General features: G+C 54.7%; 1 protein-coding gene across 5 annotated transcripts in view; it reads right to left on the reverse strand.

Annotated features, from left to right (window-relative positions):
* Positions 1 to 13,358, reverse strand: part of RAPGEF3 (Rap guanine nucleotide exchange factor 3) — a 38,678-nt gene that overhangs the window by 6,966 nt on the left and 18,354 nt on the right. For 2 of the 5 annotated variants that reach the window (XM_032593960.1, XM_032593957.1), the window contains 7 exons: positions 13,279 to 13,329; positions 12,267 to 12,354; positions 11,844 to 11,908; positions 11,152 to 11,206; positions 10,975 to 11,046; positions 8,479 to 10,124; positions 600 to 678 (listed from right to left, as the gene is read on the reverse strand). In XM_032593960.1, the coding sequence (XP_032449851.1) occupies positions 10,006 to 10,124; positions 10,975 to 11,046; positions 11,152 to 11,206; positions 11,844 to 11,908; positions 12,267 to 12,354; positions 13,279 to 13,329 (450 nt within the window). In that variant the 3' untranslated portion in view covers positions 600 to 678; positions 8,479 to 10,005. The remainder of the gene's footprint in view (positions 1 to 599; positions 679 to 8,478; positions 10,125 to 10,974; positions 11,047 to 11,151; positions 11,207 to 11,843; positions 11,909 to 12,266; positions 12,355 to 13,278; positions 13,330 to 13,358) is intronic. The other 3 variants (XM_030322428.1, XM_032593959.1, XM_032593958.1) reach the window with 3 other exon arrangements.

The raw sequence follows: 13,358 nt of genomic DNA on the forward strand, positions 1-13,358 counted from the left end.
CTCTCGGGGCTGCTCATCCCCACTCCCCGGATCGGATCCCCAAACCCCAGGACTCTACATCCCAAGATGCGCTGACATGGCCACAAGTATAGGACAGGAGGAAAAAAGTCCACCCGCCAAGGTATGAACACACATCTGTACGTTCACACGAAGCGCCTCCTAGATAAACTTAGATGCACGTACGTATGTACATAGAGACGAACGCATTAAATGGTATTGCAGACAGCAGCTGGTCTAGACAGAAACCTCTGCTGTTCCTCTTTCTGAGTTCTCTCACCGGCTGGGTCTTCACGTGGGCTTTCCACCCTTGATCGAAAGCTCTTGCCGTGGGGCCAGCCAGCAAGGTGGGAGGCCCGGGAGGCTGCATTCTGGTGACCGAGGGCAGGGAGGGGGTGGGGAGAGGTGCGCGGGAGACGGTGCGCCCGTGATGAGAGCACCAACGGGGCGGGGGGGCCTCCTCTCCATCAGGAAGTGAGGATTGCGTGCCGCTGTGGAAGGTTTAGAGGGCGAAGCCACCTGGGCAAGGATCAGGAGGCAGGCGGGCTGTCAGCAGTGTGAGCAATGAGCATTCCATCAGCAAGTATTTACGGAGCGCTCACCGTGTGCCTGGTGCTATGCCGTTTACTGGATGGGCAGGATTCAGGCTGGGCTGGAAAGCTGTTCTTAGAACCTTGGTTTCTAAGTGGGACAGAGGACAGAGATGGCCCAGCGTTAGACTGCTGATTGAAGTAGACCCCACGCGTCTCTGGGCCACCAAGGTGGTTGCGGGGGGGGCCACAGGCTATGGGAGGGACTGACCCAGGCCAGCCTACCCACCATCCTTGTCCTCTGTGAAACCGAGCCTGGGTCACTTCAGCACAAGACCAGAACGGAAAGGGCCCTGCAGCTGGCCCAGCGCAGGTGAGACCTAGTCACCTCCCAAGGGGACCCCCGGCACCTAAAGGTGCTAGATCTCCAGCCTCCATGCCACTGTGGCCTATAAGTACCCAGGGTCGAGACCCAAGACAGTCACCCACATCCGGTCGCTTGTGAACCACCCTTGTCTGTAGTTACGCCTTACTGAATGTGTTTTAGAACGGCTCCGTGTGTGTTTTTCGTTCGCATGGGTTCGTATGTTGTGTGCCACCGTTGGATTTCCAGGCATTTCTTTTTAGGTTCGTGGGCAGCCCTGATATTCAGCATCACACTCGCCACCTGCCCCGGATGCATGAGTCAGACACGCCACCCGGGCCATTTGTCAGAGTCCCAGGCTGTGCGTCTGGTTCTGCTGGCCAAACCCCAAGCCTGTAGTGCCCTCCCCGCTACTGTCCATGGCCTACTCACCTCCCGTCCCGGGACAAACCCACCCTTCCACACAGCCTGACTTCAGCTCTCCTGCCAGGGTAACCCCTCCTGCCTGTGAACTCAGCTCTTGATATTTGTCCTGGGCGCGTCTTGCATATCACGACGCCTCTGGTGTTATTGCCGATGTGGTGTCGGTTAGCCCCTGCCCTGCCATTTAACTTCATCCATACAGGTTGTTTCTTCAGCTCACCTCTGAAATTCTTTGTGACAGGGAGTCTGCCTTCTGGATCCCCTCTACCACTTTGTATTTTCATTGAATGTATCTTCAGTAACCATGTTAACATGTGCAAGGGACCAAGAAGGAAGGAAGGAAGGAAGGAAGGAAGGAAGGAAGGAAGGAACCGAGCCTTCCAGCCCCACTTGTTATAAAGGCTTGATGGAAGATAATGAACAACACAGAGAGCAGACAGATCCCTGTCTGAGGCTTGGAGGCTCCTGAGTATGCACAGGGTGGGCGGCTTATGGGCAGTGGGTAGAAATGGGGTGTAGGCATTCACTGGGTAGTTACGTTTTTGTAGCAAACACACCATTTTTGGCATTATTGCACATTTGTTTGGAACTAATGGAAACTTAGGGGCATCTAACCCCCCAAGCCACCCCTTAGCACCACCACTGCAGGGGTCAGACAGGACCCGGGATTCCAGCAGCTTCCGAACCCACGACGTAACAGATAACTCAACTTAAACTGCTTTTTAGGATCCCAAAGTAACCATCTGCCTACATCTTATGCCAGCTGTGCTGATGTTGGTTTTACACTGCCCAATAGTGTTCATGAAATAAAATTTCTATTTCGTGTCCTCAGACCCCAGTAGTCTGGGGGAGGGTCTGGAGGCACAGACAGGAACAAAGAGAAGCGGATGAGACAGGCAGACAGAGATAAGGAGGTTCAGAGAGACGGCAAGGGAGTGAGCAAGGGCAAGGGCAAGACAGAGGAGCCGGGAGCAGCCAAGCAGGAGCCAGGCACTGGCACGAGGCCCCTCACTGGCCTCTTGCCCCAGGTGTGTTGGCACAGCTGGCCGTTCCGCCCTCACAAAGACGACGTTGGGACTGACGGGAGTGGTTCCTACCCATGGTGTGAAGATCCACAATCTGTCAAAAGTATCATAATTAGTGTCTAAGGTAGTTAGCTTATGGGCACTTCACCTCTCTCAGCCTTTGTTCATTCACTTGACCTTGCTGAGCAAAGTGGATGAGAGGACAGGGAGCTCCGCTGCCAAAGGGGGAGGGAGACCATGGACAAAGCACACTGCAAGCTGTGATTGGGGGAGCAGAGCACAATGCCAAGACCGCTGGTTCAAAAGCCAAGCCACCTGGGTTCGAATCCCAGCTCTGCCACTCGCCAGCTGTACCAGCCTGGCTGGATTTCCTGACCTCTCTGTGCCTTGGTTTCTCCCCATAACTGTAAAATAGAGAAAGTAGGAGTACCTGACAAGGATTCTGCGAAGATTGAATGAGTTAATCCTTGCAAAGCCCTTAGAACAGTGCCTGACACATAGCAAGACCAGGTTAAGTGTGTGTTTAAAAAAAAAAAAAAAAAGACACATAGATCAATGGAACAGAACAGAGAGCCCAGAAATAAACCCACACATCTATGGTCAATTAATCTACAACAAAGGAGGCAGGAATAGGCAGCGGGGGAAAGACCATCTCCTCAATAAATGGTGCCGGGAAAACTGGACAGCTACATGCAAAAGAATGAAATAGGACCACTGTCTTCCACCATACACAGAAATAAATTCAAAATGGATTAAGGATCTAAATGTGAGAGCTAAAACCATAAAATTCCTAGAAAAACAAAACAAAACATGGGCAGTAATCTCTTTGACATCAGACATAGGAACGTTTTCCCAGATATGTCTCCTGAGGCAAGAAAAACAAAAGCAAAATGCAACTATTAGGACTACACCAAAATAAAAGGCTTTTGCGTGGCAAAGGAAACCATTGGAGATGTTTGTAAATGATATGCCTGACAAAGGGTTAATATCCAAAATATATAAAGAACTTACACAACTCGACATCGTAAAAACAACCCAGTTAAAATATGGGCAGAGCTTGAAAAGACATCTTTCCAAAGAAGACATAAGAATGGCCAACAGACGCATGAAAAGAGGCTCCACATCACTCATCATCAGGGAAATGCAAATGAAAACCACAATGAGATATCATCTCACACCAGTCAGAATGGCTAGACTCAAAATGACAAGAAACAACAAGCGTTAGTGAAGATTGCGGAGAAAAGGACCCTTCATACACTATGGGAATACAAACTGGTACAGTCAGTATAGAAAACGGTATGGAGGTTCCTCTAAATTTTAAAAATAGATTTACCAGGTGATCCAGTAATTCCACTACTGGGTATTTACCCAAAGAAAACAGAAACTAACTCAAAAAGGTATAAGGAGGGGCGCCTGGGTGGCTCAGTCGGTTAAGCGTCCGACTTCAGCTCAGGTCACGATCTCACGGTCCGTGAGTTCGAGCCCCGCGTCGGGCTCTGGGCTGATGGCTCAGAGCCTGGAGCCTGCTTCCGATTCTGTGTCTCCTTCTCTCTCTGCCCCTCCCCCGTTCATGCTCTGTCTCTGTCTCAAAAATAAATAAACGTTAAAAAAAAAAAAATTAAAAAAAAAAAAAAAGGTATAAGGACCCCCATGTTTATTGCAGCATTGTTGACAATAGCCAACATACGGAAGCAACGTAAGTATCCACTGATAGATAGATGGATGAATAAAGAAGTGGTGTGTGTGTGTGTGTGTGTGTGTGTGTGTGTGTTATATATCATATATACATAATGGAATATTATTCAGCCATAAAAAATAGTGAAATCCTGCCATTAGCAACAACATGGATGAATCTAGAAAGTGTTATGCTAAGTGGAGTAAGTCAGAGAAAGAAAGACAAATATCATATGATTTCACTCATATGTGGAACTTAAGAAACAAAACAAATGAACAAACCAACGAAAACGAGACAAATCAAAAACGACAGAGAACAAACCGATGGTTACCAGAGGGGAGATGGGTGGGGGGGATGGGTGAAACAGGCGACAGGAGTTAAGAGTACACTTATCATGATGAGCACTGAGTAATGTACAGAACTGCTGAATCATTCTATTGTACACTTGAAACTAATAGAACACTGTAGATTAATTATACTTCAATTAAAAAATGCAGGGCCACAAAAGATCTAATTTAGATAGGATGGTTAGGGACGCCTCTGTGAAAAAAATAACATTTAAGACAGCCATAAAGCATGAGAAAGTGTCAGTTTTCCTAACCTAAACTCTCCATCATGTGATTTCTTTTTATAATTCCATGAACAAATTTGTATTTTAAAAATGTAATGCGCTTTTGAGTATTTTCAAGTTTGGGGGAATGACTTCAATGAATCGCACCGTCGAGCTCACCTGGTTTGATTGCCAAAGGGGGTGGCTTATTTTCTGGGCGTGGGGCTTGCAGCCCCATGACATGATCTGGGGGAAGCTAGGAGCATCAGGGGGGAACAAATCCATGGCTTTGTGATCTCTTTGATGATATTCCCAGCAGCTGCCCAGCACAGAAGTCAAGAACGAAGAGAAGAAGAGAGATCGAGAAGGCCGACCTCCTCCGTGAGCCACCAGAGTCCACGTGGGACCCGCAGACTCCTGTTCTGCATGGGTTGCCCCTGCAGGACCGGCCCCAGCAAAGCCGAGCAGGTGAAGCCGGCCACCTGCCTCGCCCTGGGGTGCCCTGCGCTACCCAGTGCTCCCCAAGTGATACTCTGGGCCTTGCCCCTCGCCCAGTGTCATAAAAACTCCCCTACTGCCTTGCCTCAGGGCTCTTCCTTTCTAGTTCTCCCTTGAAGTGACCATTAGAAGGATTAGAATCCTGACCATTAGACCATTAGAATTCCCAAGTTATGTATCTACACAACAGGGGCCTTCTACAGACAACCAGAGCTCAGGCAGGCTGCAGGAGGCAATACTTAGGGGTAGGGGACTCTCTGAAAATCCTTCTAAAAAAGTTGCTCGCAGCTGACACTCCGTCCTGGCTGGAGGCCACCACTGGGAAGATGCTCGGAGAGTCGCAGCTTTATGACCAAGAGGGGTCGCTGCCCCCTCATCTCCCGTTGCCTTGCACAGCCTGAGTCAAGACACTGAGAGTGGGAATACAACCCAAACCCTTCTAGTCCATATCCCTGTTTATAAATCGGGAAAGCAAGGGAAAGAGAGGAAGGGACTTGCCCAAGGCCACGTGGCCGCTGAGGCCTAGGCCCCTCTGGCTCCACTCGCTGCCACCCACGGAGGGCTGCCCTGACACCCACCTGTGCCGCCTTGCGCTCTGGTTTACAGGGCACCTTTCTGGAAGGCAGAGTAAGCTAAAAATGCCTTGCTGTCATGACCCCAGCAAAAAGTCACCCTCCCTCCACCCGTCTGATGGCTACAGTCCCCTTGGTACCAGGAAAGCCTGCATTCTCCTCCATTCAGCAACCCAGCAACCCAGCTCCGGCTGCCCACACCTCACACCCCAGCCAGACAACTGAGGCCTTGAGTTCTCCCCAAGGGCTGAGAACATGTCGGGCAGAGTCAGATGAGGCCCTATACATAGGGCTCCTTCACCCAGCGTCCACGCTGGTCGAAGTCTAAACATATGCAAGCAACTAGAATCCCACACCTTCCCTTAAAAAGTGGATCTGAGCTCTGGACGCAGCTTTCCTCTTCTTCTGGGAGTCACTGGGCCCATGTTCCTTCCACGGTGTTCCACCTACCACCAGCAGCATCCCTTCTGGCCCCAGCGGGGCCACCTGCTCCAGGAAGGCCCCAGGCATGACTAACAAGATGCTCTGAAAGCACAGCTGAGTCAGACTCAGCTTCTCAGAGGGATCTGCTCTCATCATCACAGGGAGGGACAACAGCCGCTCATCACCGGGGCCACAAGGCGCCATGTCCAGCTGAGCAACAGGAGGGCGGGGCTCGGGTCTTGAAGAGTCTAGAATCTCAGGGGCAGATACCTGGATTGTCTGGGGCAACTGGACAGGCCTAAGGGGACTGTTAGGTCAGGCCCAGGCCCCCCTCCGCCCACCTCCGGCAGCTGTGTGAGAAGCCTAGCACTTGTGTACGGGGCAGGGCGTGAGGATACATTTGGAAATGCATTTACATTCTGGTCTATTCGTCCGTGGGAGGGAAGAAGGAATCAAGAACAACCGTCAGGCCAGAGTTTGCCCCGGCCAGCAGCCACTATACCTGTCTGATGCTCAGGATACTCAGTGGCTCTCACCAGTGGTAAGTGGAGAGAACCCCCAACTCTGCGAGGCAGAGCTGTGCCTAAATGCTTGGGGGTGAGCAGTGAGACCGCACGGCCCTAGGCACCCTCCACTCTCTGGACTTGCTCTCTGCGCATCCTGTCCCTTCTGACAGCCTCATTCTGTGTCTGTCTGTCTGTCTGTCTGCCTGGCTGGGTGGTCTGCTCCAGGAGGGCCAGGACTGCCTGTCTCATTCACAGAGCCCCTACTATGTAAGATTTCAAACATGAAGTGAGGGAGGGGGGAATGTCCATGCCTGGGCCCGTTCCTATAAGAGAAGAAAATGTTGGGGTTCAAGGGAGATTGCATCTGGAGCGCCAGGGGCACCAGGAAAGGGCAGGGGTGAGCTAAGGCCCATGGCACGGGCCCAGCTGATAACACACCCAGTCTCCACCAGTCCACCTGCTTATTAGCCAGCTCTGTGACCTTAGGCAGATCATTCTGTGCCTCAATTTGACTGTACAATGGGGGTGGGGTGGGGCAAAAACACCTGCCTTATTATCAGCATAAAAATAAGATAATAGAGGTGAAAGTATGCTGGAGAGGATGAAAACTCTTCAAATCTAAATCAGCATGGGAAATACTATTGAGTAACAGCAATATTGAGATTAATCTTTGCTGCTTGGAAAGCCTAGTGGCCAGAGGCCCAGGGCTCGTAGAGAGAGAGAGGAGGGCTGGCTCCCAGGGAGAAAAGCTGGAGGAGACGGAAGGTCCGACAGTTGGGCTCCCGGCCTGCCCTACCCTTTCACCAGATCCTGCTCGGCCTGCTGGAGAGGCGTGACCCTCCCTGGACGCACCCCACAATTAGCGTCCCGGCCTTCACAAGGAAGCGAGGGGTCAGGGGTGAGGGAGGGGTGAGTACGTGGGTGTACTGGAGAGGAAGAGTGATCTGCTACATTCTGTTCCTCCTCTCGGAGCACGTGTGCACACGCGCGCACATTCCCTCTCTGCTTTACCTCCTTTTAGGTAAGAGAGGGTTTTGTTTAAAAGGCCTTCTCTCATACTTTCTTCTCCCAGCAGTCCCATGAGTTTCTCCACCCGCCACAGCTGTCCTGAAGCCGGGACACCAACTGGGAGCCCCCCGAGCACGGCCTGGGCGGCTAGGACACGAGAGGATGCCCCCCAGCACCCTCATGCCTAGGTGGTCAGGGCGACAGAGCTGGTGTGGCCCTAAGAGCAAGAAGCCACCGTGACCTGGAGCCTTTCCCTCCTCCATGGTGACCCAGCCCAGGTACCAGGGTCTCCAGAGCCCCGTCTGTGACTTCCTGCCCGTCCTGGGCACTGTTTTCCTGGCAAAGCCTCTCCCAACAGGCTCGAAAGGTGTGTCCAAGGGACTGAGGCAGCTGGGAGGTTGTGGGGTGGTTCAAGGCAGAAGGGACATCGATGTGGCCCCAGAGAAGACAAGTAGGAATGCTGACAAGGACACCAGCCCCGACCAGCTTGGCTTCCACGCTGTCTTTGCAGAGCCGGTCTCGCCCCCGGGTCTGAGAGGATGGTGAAGGGCTGTGGCCGGCAGGCCGGTCTGGCCTTTGACCAAACCCCAGCAGACAATGCGTTCAGGGGGGAAGCGAGCCCCTGGGAGTCCTGACTCACCAAGGCTGGGGCCTCATGTCATGATTGCTCAGCTCTGGCAGCTTCCGTGCCCCGTGGTCCTGCATCTCCACCCACAGGCAAGGGAACGGGCTTGGGCACCCTGCCACCTGCCCTACCAGGCTCTCCCTGGAGGAGTGGGCTCTGCCCAGCTTCACCCCGTTGCTGCCACCCACCCCGTCGGGCCGAGGCCGTCTCCTTGGCCCTTGAGGCAGAGCTATAGTTCGACTTGCTTGTCACTTAGAGCTGGACTGAGACCATCACACCCACCTTACCCATGGAGAAATGGAAGCGGAGAACTGTTCCTTAACTTGCTCACGGTCACTCAGAAACCTGAGGTACGATCCCAGCTGTGCCGCCTCCCGTGAAGGGCTCTAATTCTCTCCGGAAGCAGTTTGTGTGTGTGTCCATGACCACAGGGAGAAGAGAGGTCTGGCAGTGCAGGGGTGAGGGGAGGAGGACTTGGGCGAGTACGGAGCCACACCAGCTGTCTAGTCCACCTCCAGGTATGGGCCCATGGCCTCCAGACGCCCTAGGGCCCGGCTGCTCAATACCTACTCTGGGGTCATCCCCAAGGCCAAGAGATCCTTCTCCGGGCCAGACAGGGCACCTCCCCCCGCTGAGAGGAAGGAGGCCCTGGGGAGAGAGGGGGCTGCTGCAGGGCAGGGGAGGGAAGGACTGAATGCTGACGGAGCTTGCTGGGACCATTCTCATCCCTGAGAAGAGACTGGATTTCCCGGGATCCGGCTGTGGCTCAGAAAGGGATGGGCTCCCCTCCGAAGCCTCGGCCTCAGTGTTCTCTACGCATCACCTGCCGCTTCTCTGAGGCCCCGGTTCATGGTGAGGACCACCCAACAGGCTGAGACGTGCTGCAGGCAGAGAGGGACAGCAAGTGCAGCCAGGAGGCGAGGGTGGAGGAAGTTAGTCACAGCTGGGCTGTGACAGTGCTCGCAGACCACACTGGAGAGCCAAGGGTCGCCCCGGCCGGCCACTGACAGGGGCTCCAGGCTCCAGCAGCCGCTCCGGCCCCTGTGGTCAGGGGGTTAGGTTTGGATGGCGGTCAGCCATCTTGGCGTCCTGCCTGGACCCCAGAGACCAGCGGGACCGTTTGTCAGCCTCTCTGGGTCCACTCTGGAGCACAGCACCTCCTCCTCAGCTCTTGAGTTTGGGAGGGTGTCGCCTTCACTGCCATGCCCCAACGGAGCTGGCCTGGGAACACAGCATCCCGGTTAATTCATGTTAATGGTAAGGCTCCCCAGGGACCATCACGCCTGCCCCCCTGCCCGTAGGAACAGCCCTGGCCACACCCGACTGTTTATCTCCTGTGCTCTGGGAAGAAAAGCAGGACGGCCCCTCCCCCGCGCCCCTCCCCAGGCGGCCACCCTGCCCCTGCCACACACCCGCCCCACAGATGTGACAGGCTCCCTCTGTCCGCTGCGAAAACAAACCGCCTACAGATGGCCTGACAACAAAGCCACAAGACACAGAATCTGGGAAAAACCTGGTGTGGAGAGCTCTCTATTGAACCCAGAGTCCCAGCACCTGCTCTGCTCTCCCACCCACTCCAGGGCCTCTCTGCCCCCCATTCCTTGGCCTTGGGCCCCGGCTCATTCCATTCCGAGGTCCTCCTTGGCCACCCGTCATCACAGGGGACAGCTGCCTCCACGCTGCCCGCTCCAGGGCCTTGAGTCCACTCTGCGGAGAGCCCTGCCCAGCTGTGGCCAGCCTGTGGGCCTCTTGGCCCCGGGCGTGCCCTGGCTTTCCTGACGGGAAGTGCCCGCTCGGGCCCCAGCCTCCTCACGGCTCCAGCTCCCGGGACAGGCGGGAGAGTTCCCGCTGGTTGTCGATGACCTTCAGCTGCTGGACATAAGCCCAGGTGCTGGCTGGACTCCGGGTGTTCAGCGACTGCTCGGAGCCTGTGGGGGTGGGGGAAGGGGAGGGCGTAGGGGAGAGTGGTCAGGGGGGGTCACCCATGCCACTTGGGAGTGGGGGTGGGGAGGAGAGTGGGGGGGGCACCCATGCCACTCGGTAGAGCCCATCCCTTCTCCCACAAGGAGCAAATGACCCTTGCTGCCCTCCACCCCCCCACCCGGCCGCTTCCCACAGCCAGTCCTGAAGACTGTCCACCCCCCCCCGCCCCAGTCTGGAGCAGAAGGGTGGTTAAGAGCTCAGACTCAGAAAAAAACAGGTCCCCAAGATTCCATACAGCATAGTACTCCTTTTACTAAATTCAAAAACAACTGAAACTAAAGAATATTTTGTGCTCATAACATATCTACGAAGCACGTTAAAGAGATATGTACACGTACATGTGTGTGTATGTATGTCTATATATTTACAAATATATCTAAATAAATATATTCTAGCGGCACAGGAAGAGGAAACGGTCTGTAGGGAGGGGAAGCTCTTGTCAATGTGCTCACACTTGGCTGGGGCCCAGCGGTGTTCATCATATTATCACAATATATACATACGTAAAATAAAATAAAGGGCCGATGATGACAGTGTTACATGAACTGTGGCTTATGATTTAATCCCATTTCATGCAGCTGAAGACCAACCAAAAAAAATCAGGCCTGGAGTCACTAACTGTGGGGCCTTGCCCAAGTCACTTCAGTGCTCTGGCCTGTTTGTGCATCTGTAAGCTGGGATAACATTCTACCTACGTCACAGAGGTGTGGGGGAGAGCTCAGGGCATCATACGTGCAAGTGCCTGTAAACGCCAGCCGTGGCTGACCCATCAGCACCCAGCCCTGCCCCACTTACACGTGGATGTCCTGGCTGCCTGGCTGTCCTCGTGGAGGTGGGAGACGCGGCTTCTGAGCGGTGAGAGGGGCACTGCGTGGGGTGAGGGGGGGGGAGTCAGGGAGACTGGGCCGAGCCAGAGCCTGGAAGGGGACGAGGTGGGGCGGGGGCTCCTAGCAGGGTTATCAGCCCTCTCACCATTGCTGTGGCTTCGGCAGTGATGCAGCATCCTCACGGCTCTGGCCATCATTCTCTGTGAGGACAGAAGACCAGGCCTGAGGGGCAGGACCCTGGCGTGGCCCGTGGGTCAGCTGGTAACCAAGCCCCCTTTGAGCGGGGCGCTCCCGGAGACTAGATGGGGCCATGTCTGCTTTGCCCCGGCCTACCCAACGGCCCCGCGGGGAGCAGGCAGTGCGAGAAAGAACAGAGATCAGGAAGGGCTTAGAGCGGAAGAGGCCTGGAGGGCCTTGGTTGCAGGGTGAGGTGATAAAGGCTGTCCTCTCCACTATGCAAGGGAGTGAAGCAGGGGCTATTTAAAAGAAGTATTCGTATTTGTATTATTTTTTGAAGTTTATTTACTTATTTGGAGAGAGACAGAGAGCACACAAGCCAGGGAGGGACAGAGAGAGAGGGAGAGACTCCCGAGCAGGCTCTGCAGGGTCGGCGAAGAGCCCAACGTGGGGCACAAATTCACAACCCGCAAGATCACGCCCCGAGCCAAAATCAAGAGTCGGACGCTTAACCGACTGAGCCACCCAGCCTCCCCCATAGCTGTATTATTAATAATACCTTTAGACTATCTCCTGCTCCACCCCCCACCTCCTTCCACGGCCACAGTCATATCCCCCAGCCCACTCTAGGGGCAGACTCTCAACTGTCCTTGAACTCACCATCTTCTCAAAGTTGATGAGATTCTCTACCAACGTGTGGTTTCCCTCATGGATGAAGGTCATGTCTGTCAAGAGATGGGTTTTGCTTAAAGGTCCCCAAAGCTCTTCCCCTTCCTGCAGCCCAGGAAAGGCGAAGGGCCAATAATGAGAGCCTTGGGTCTGTCCCAGCCCCACACTGCCCTCTTCCTCCGGTTCCCCTCTGACCTCCTGGAGCAATTTCCTTGTATCCCTTAGGCCTCTCGTATCAGACACCATCTGATGTCACCAGCACTTGCCTGCATGTCTCAACACTGCTTCTAGCCTGGGAACTCCTCACTCATCTTTGTGCCCCCAACGTGTCAGCACCCCGAGGGTCAGATAGACATACAGATGGGCACAGGACTGGAAGGGCGGAGGCAGAAGGGTAAGCTCTGGTCCTATTACCTTTGAGAAGAAGGGGCATGAAGGGGATGATGGGAGGGGAGAGCTTGGTGAGGGCCAGTCGATAGACTCGGTGGTTCCATGAGGGGTCCTGAGAGGGAAGAAGCCACAGTGAGCGAGGGAGGGCCCCGCTCAGCATGACCCACCACGCACCGCGACACAAGCAAACACCATCCTCTCGGAGCTCCGCTTCCCCTGGGCCCCAGGTCTCACCACGGCGGGCTCTGCAGAGGCGGGAGGAGACCTGAAGCACTCGGCCAGCCAGCGCGCACGCGGCTTCCTGGCCTCTGGTCAGCCCCCCAAGCAAACTTCATGGCCATTAGTCTCTCAGGGGCCCTCCAGGTTTCAAAACTCTCTCTCTCTCGTTTCTGCCCCTGTCCCTCTCTAGCGAGTAAATTCCTTTGAACCTCTTGAGCCTGCAAAGGGAATTTTGTTCCCAAGAGCTCAGAGCCAGGCTGACAAAAGCACCTTTGTGCCAGTTCTCTCTTGAACACTCTCCAAACCTCTTAGCCCCCCAACAATTCCTAGCAGGGAGGAGGAGTGGGAGAGGCAGTCGGCTCCCCTACTCTTCCCTCATCATTTGGCCTAATTTAGCCCACGGGCTCCTCGCATCCCCTGAGGGGCCACTGACAGGCCCCGGTGCACCGTGGGGTCTGGGGCCAGGACTTGCTTCCAGGGTCCTGAGGCAGGTCGGCTGGAGACCGGCGATCCCCTGATGTTCCCCTGGTGCATCAGAGCCCAAGGCCAGACCCCACATGGGCCCTGTCCTGGTCTTCACACAGGACGTCATAGCCACGGCCAATGCTCCCCACACTGAGGGATATAATACACTGCGCAGCTCCCTCATAATGCTCACACTCCGTCCTTCGGCCAGCAGCCCAGACTCTCAGCCCAGAGAGAGTCAGGCTCTGACCCAGGGCTGGAAACCCTGGAAGTGACCAAAGACACATAGAAGGGCTGCTGGGAAGCCCAGAATCAGGGTTTCTGGAAGGAGGATCCAAGGCCCAGCACTCACCAACAGCCTCTCCAGGGCCGAGTACAGCTTCCGGACTTTGTGGGGCAGCCGCTGCAAAGGACAGGCAGATGGAGCGGTCA

Source organism: Lynx canadensis, chromosome B4 (assembly GCF_007474595.2).
Source record: "Lynx canadensis isolate LIC74 chromosome B4, mLynCan4.pri.v2, whole genome shotgun sequence".
In the NCBI taxonomy this organism is placed as follows: Eukaryota; Metazoa; Chordata; class Mammalia; order Carnivora; family Felidae; genus Lynx; species Lynx canadensis.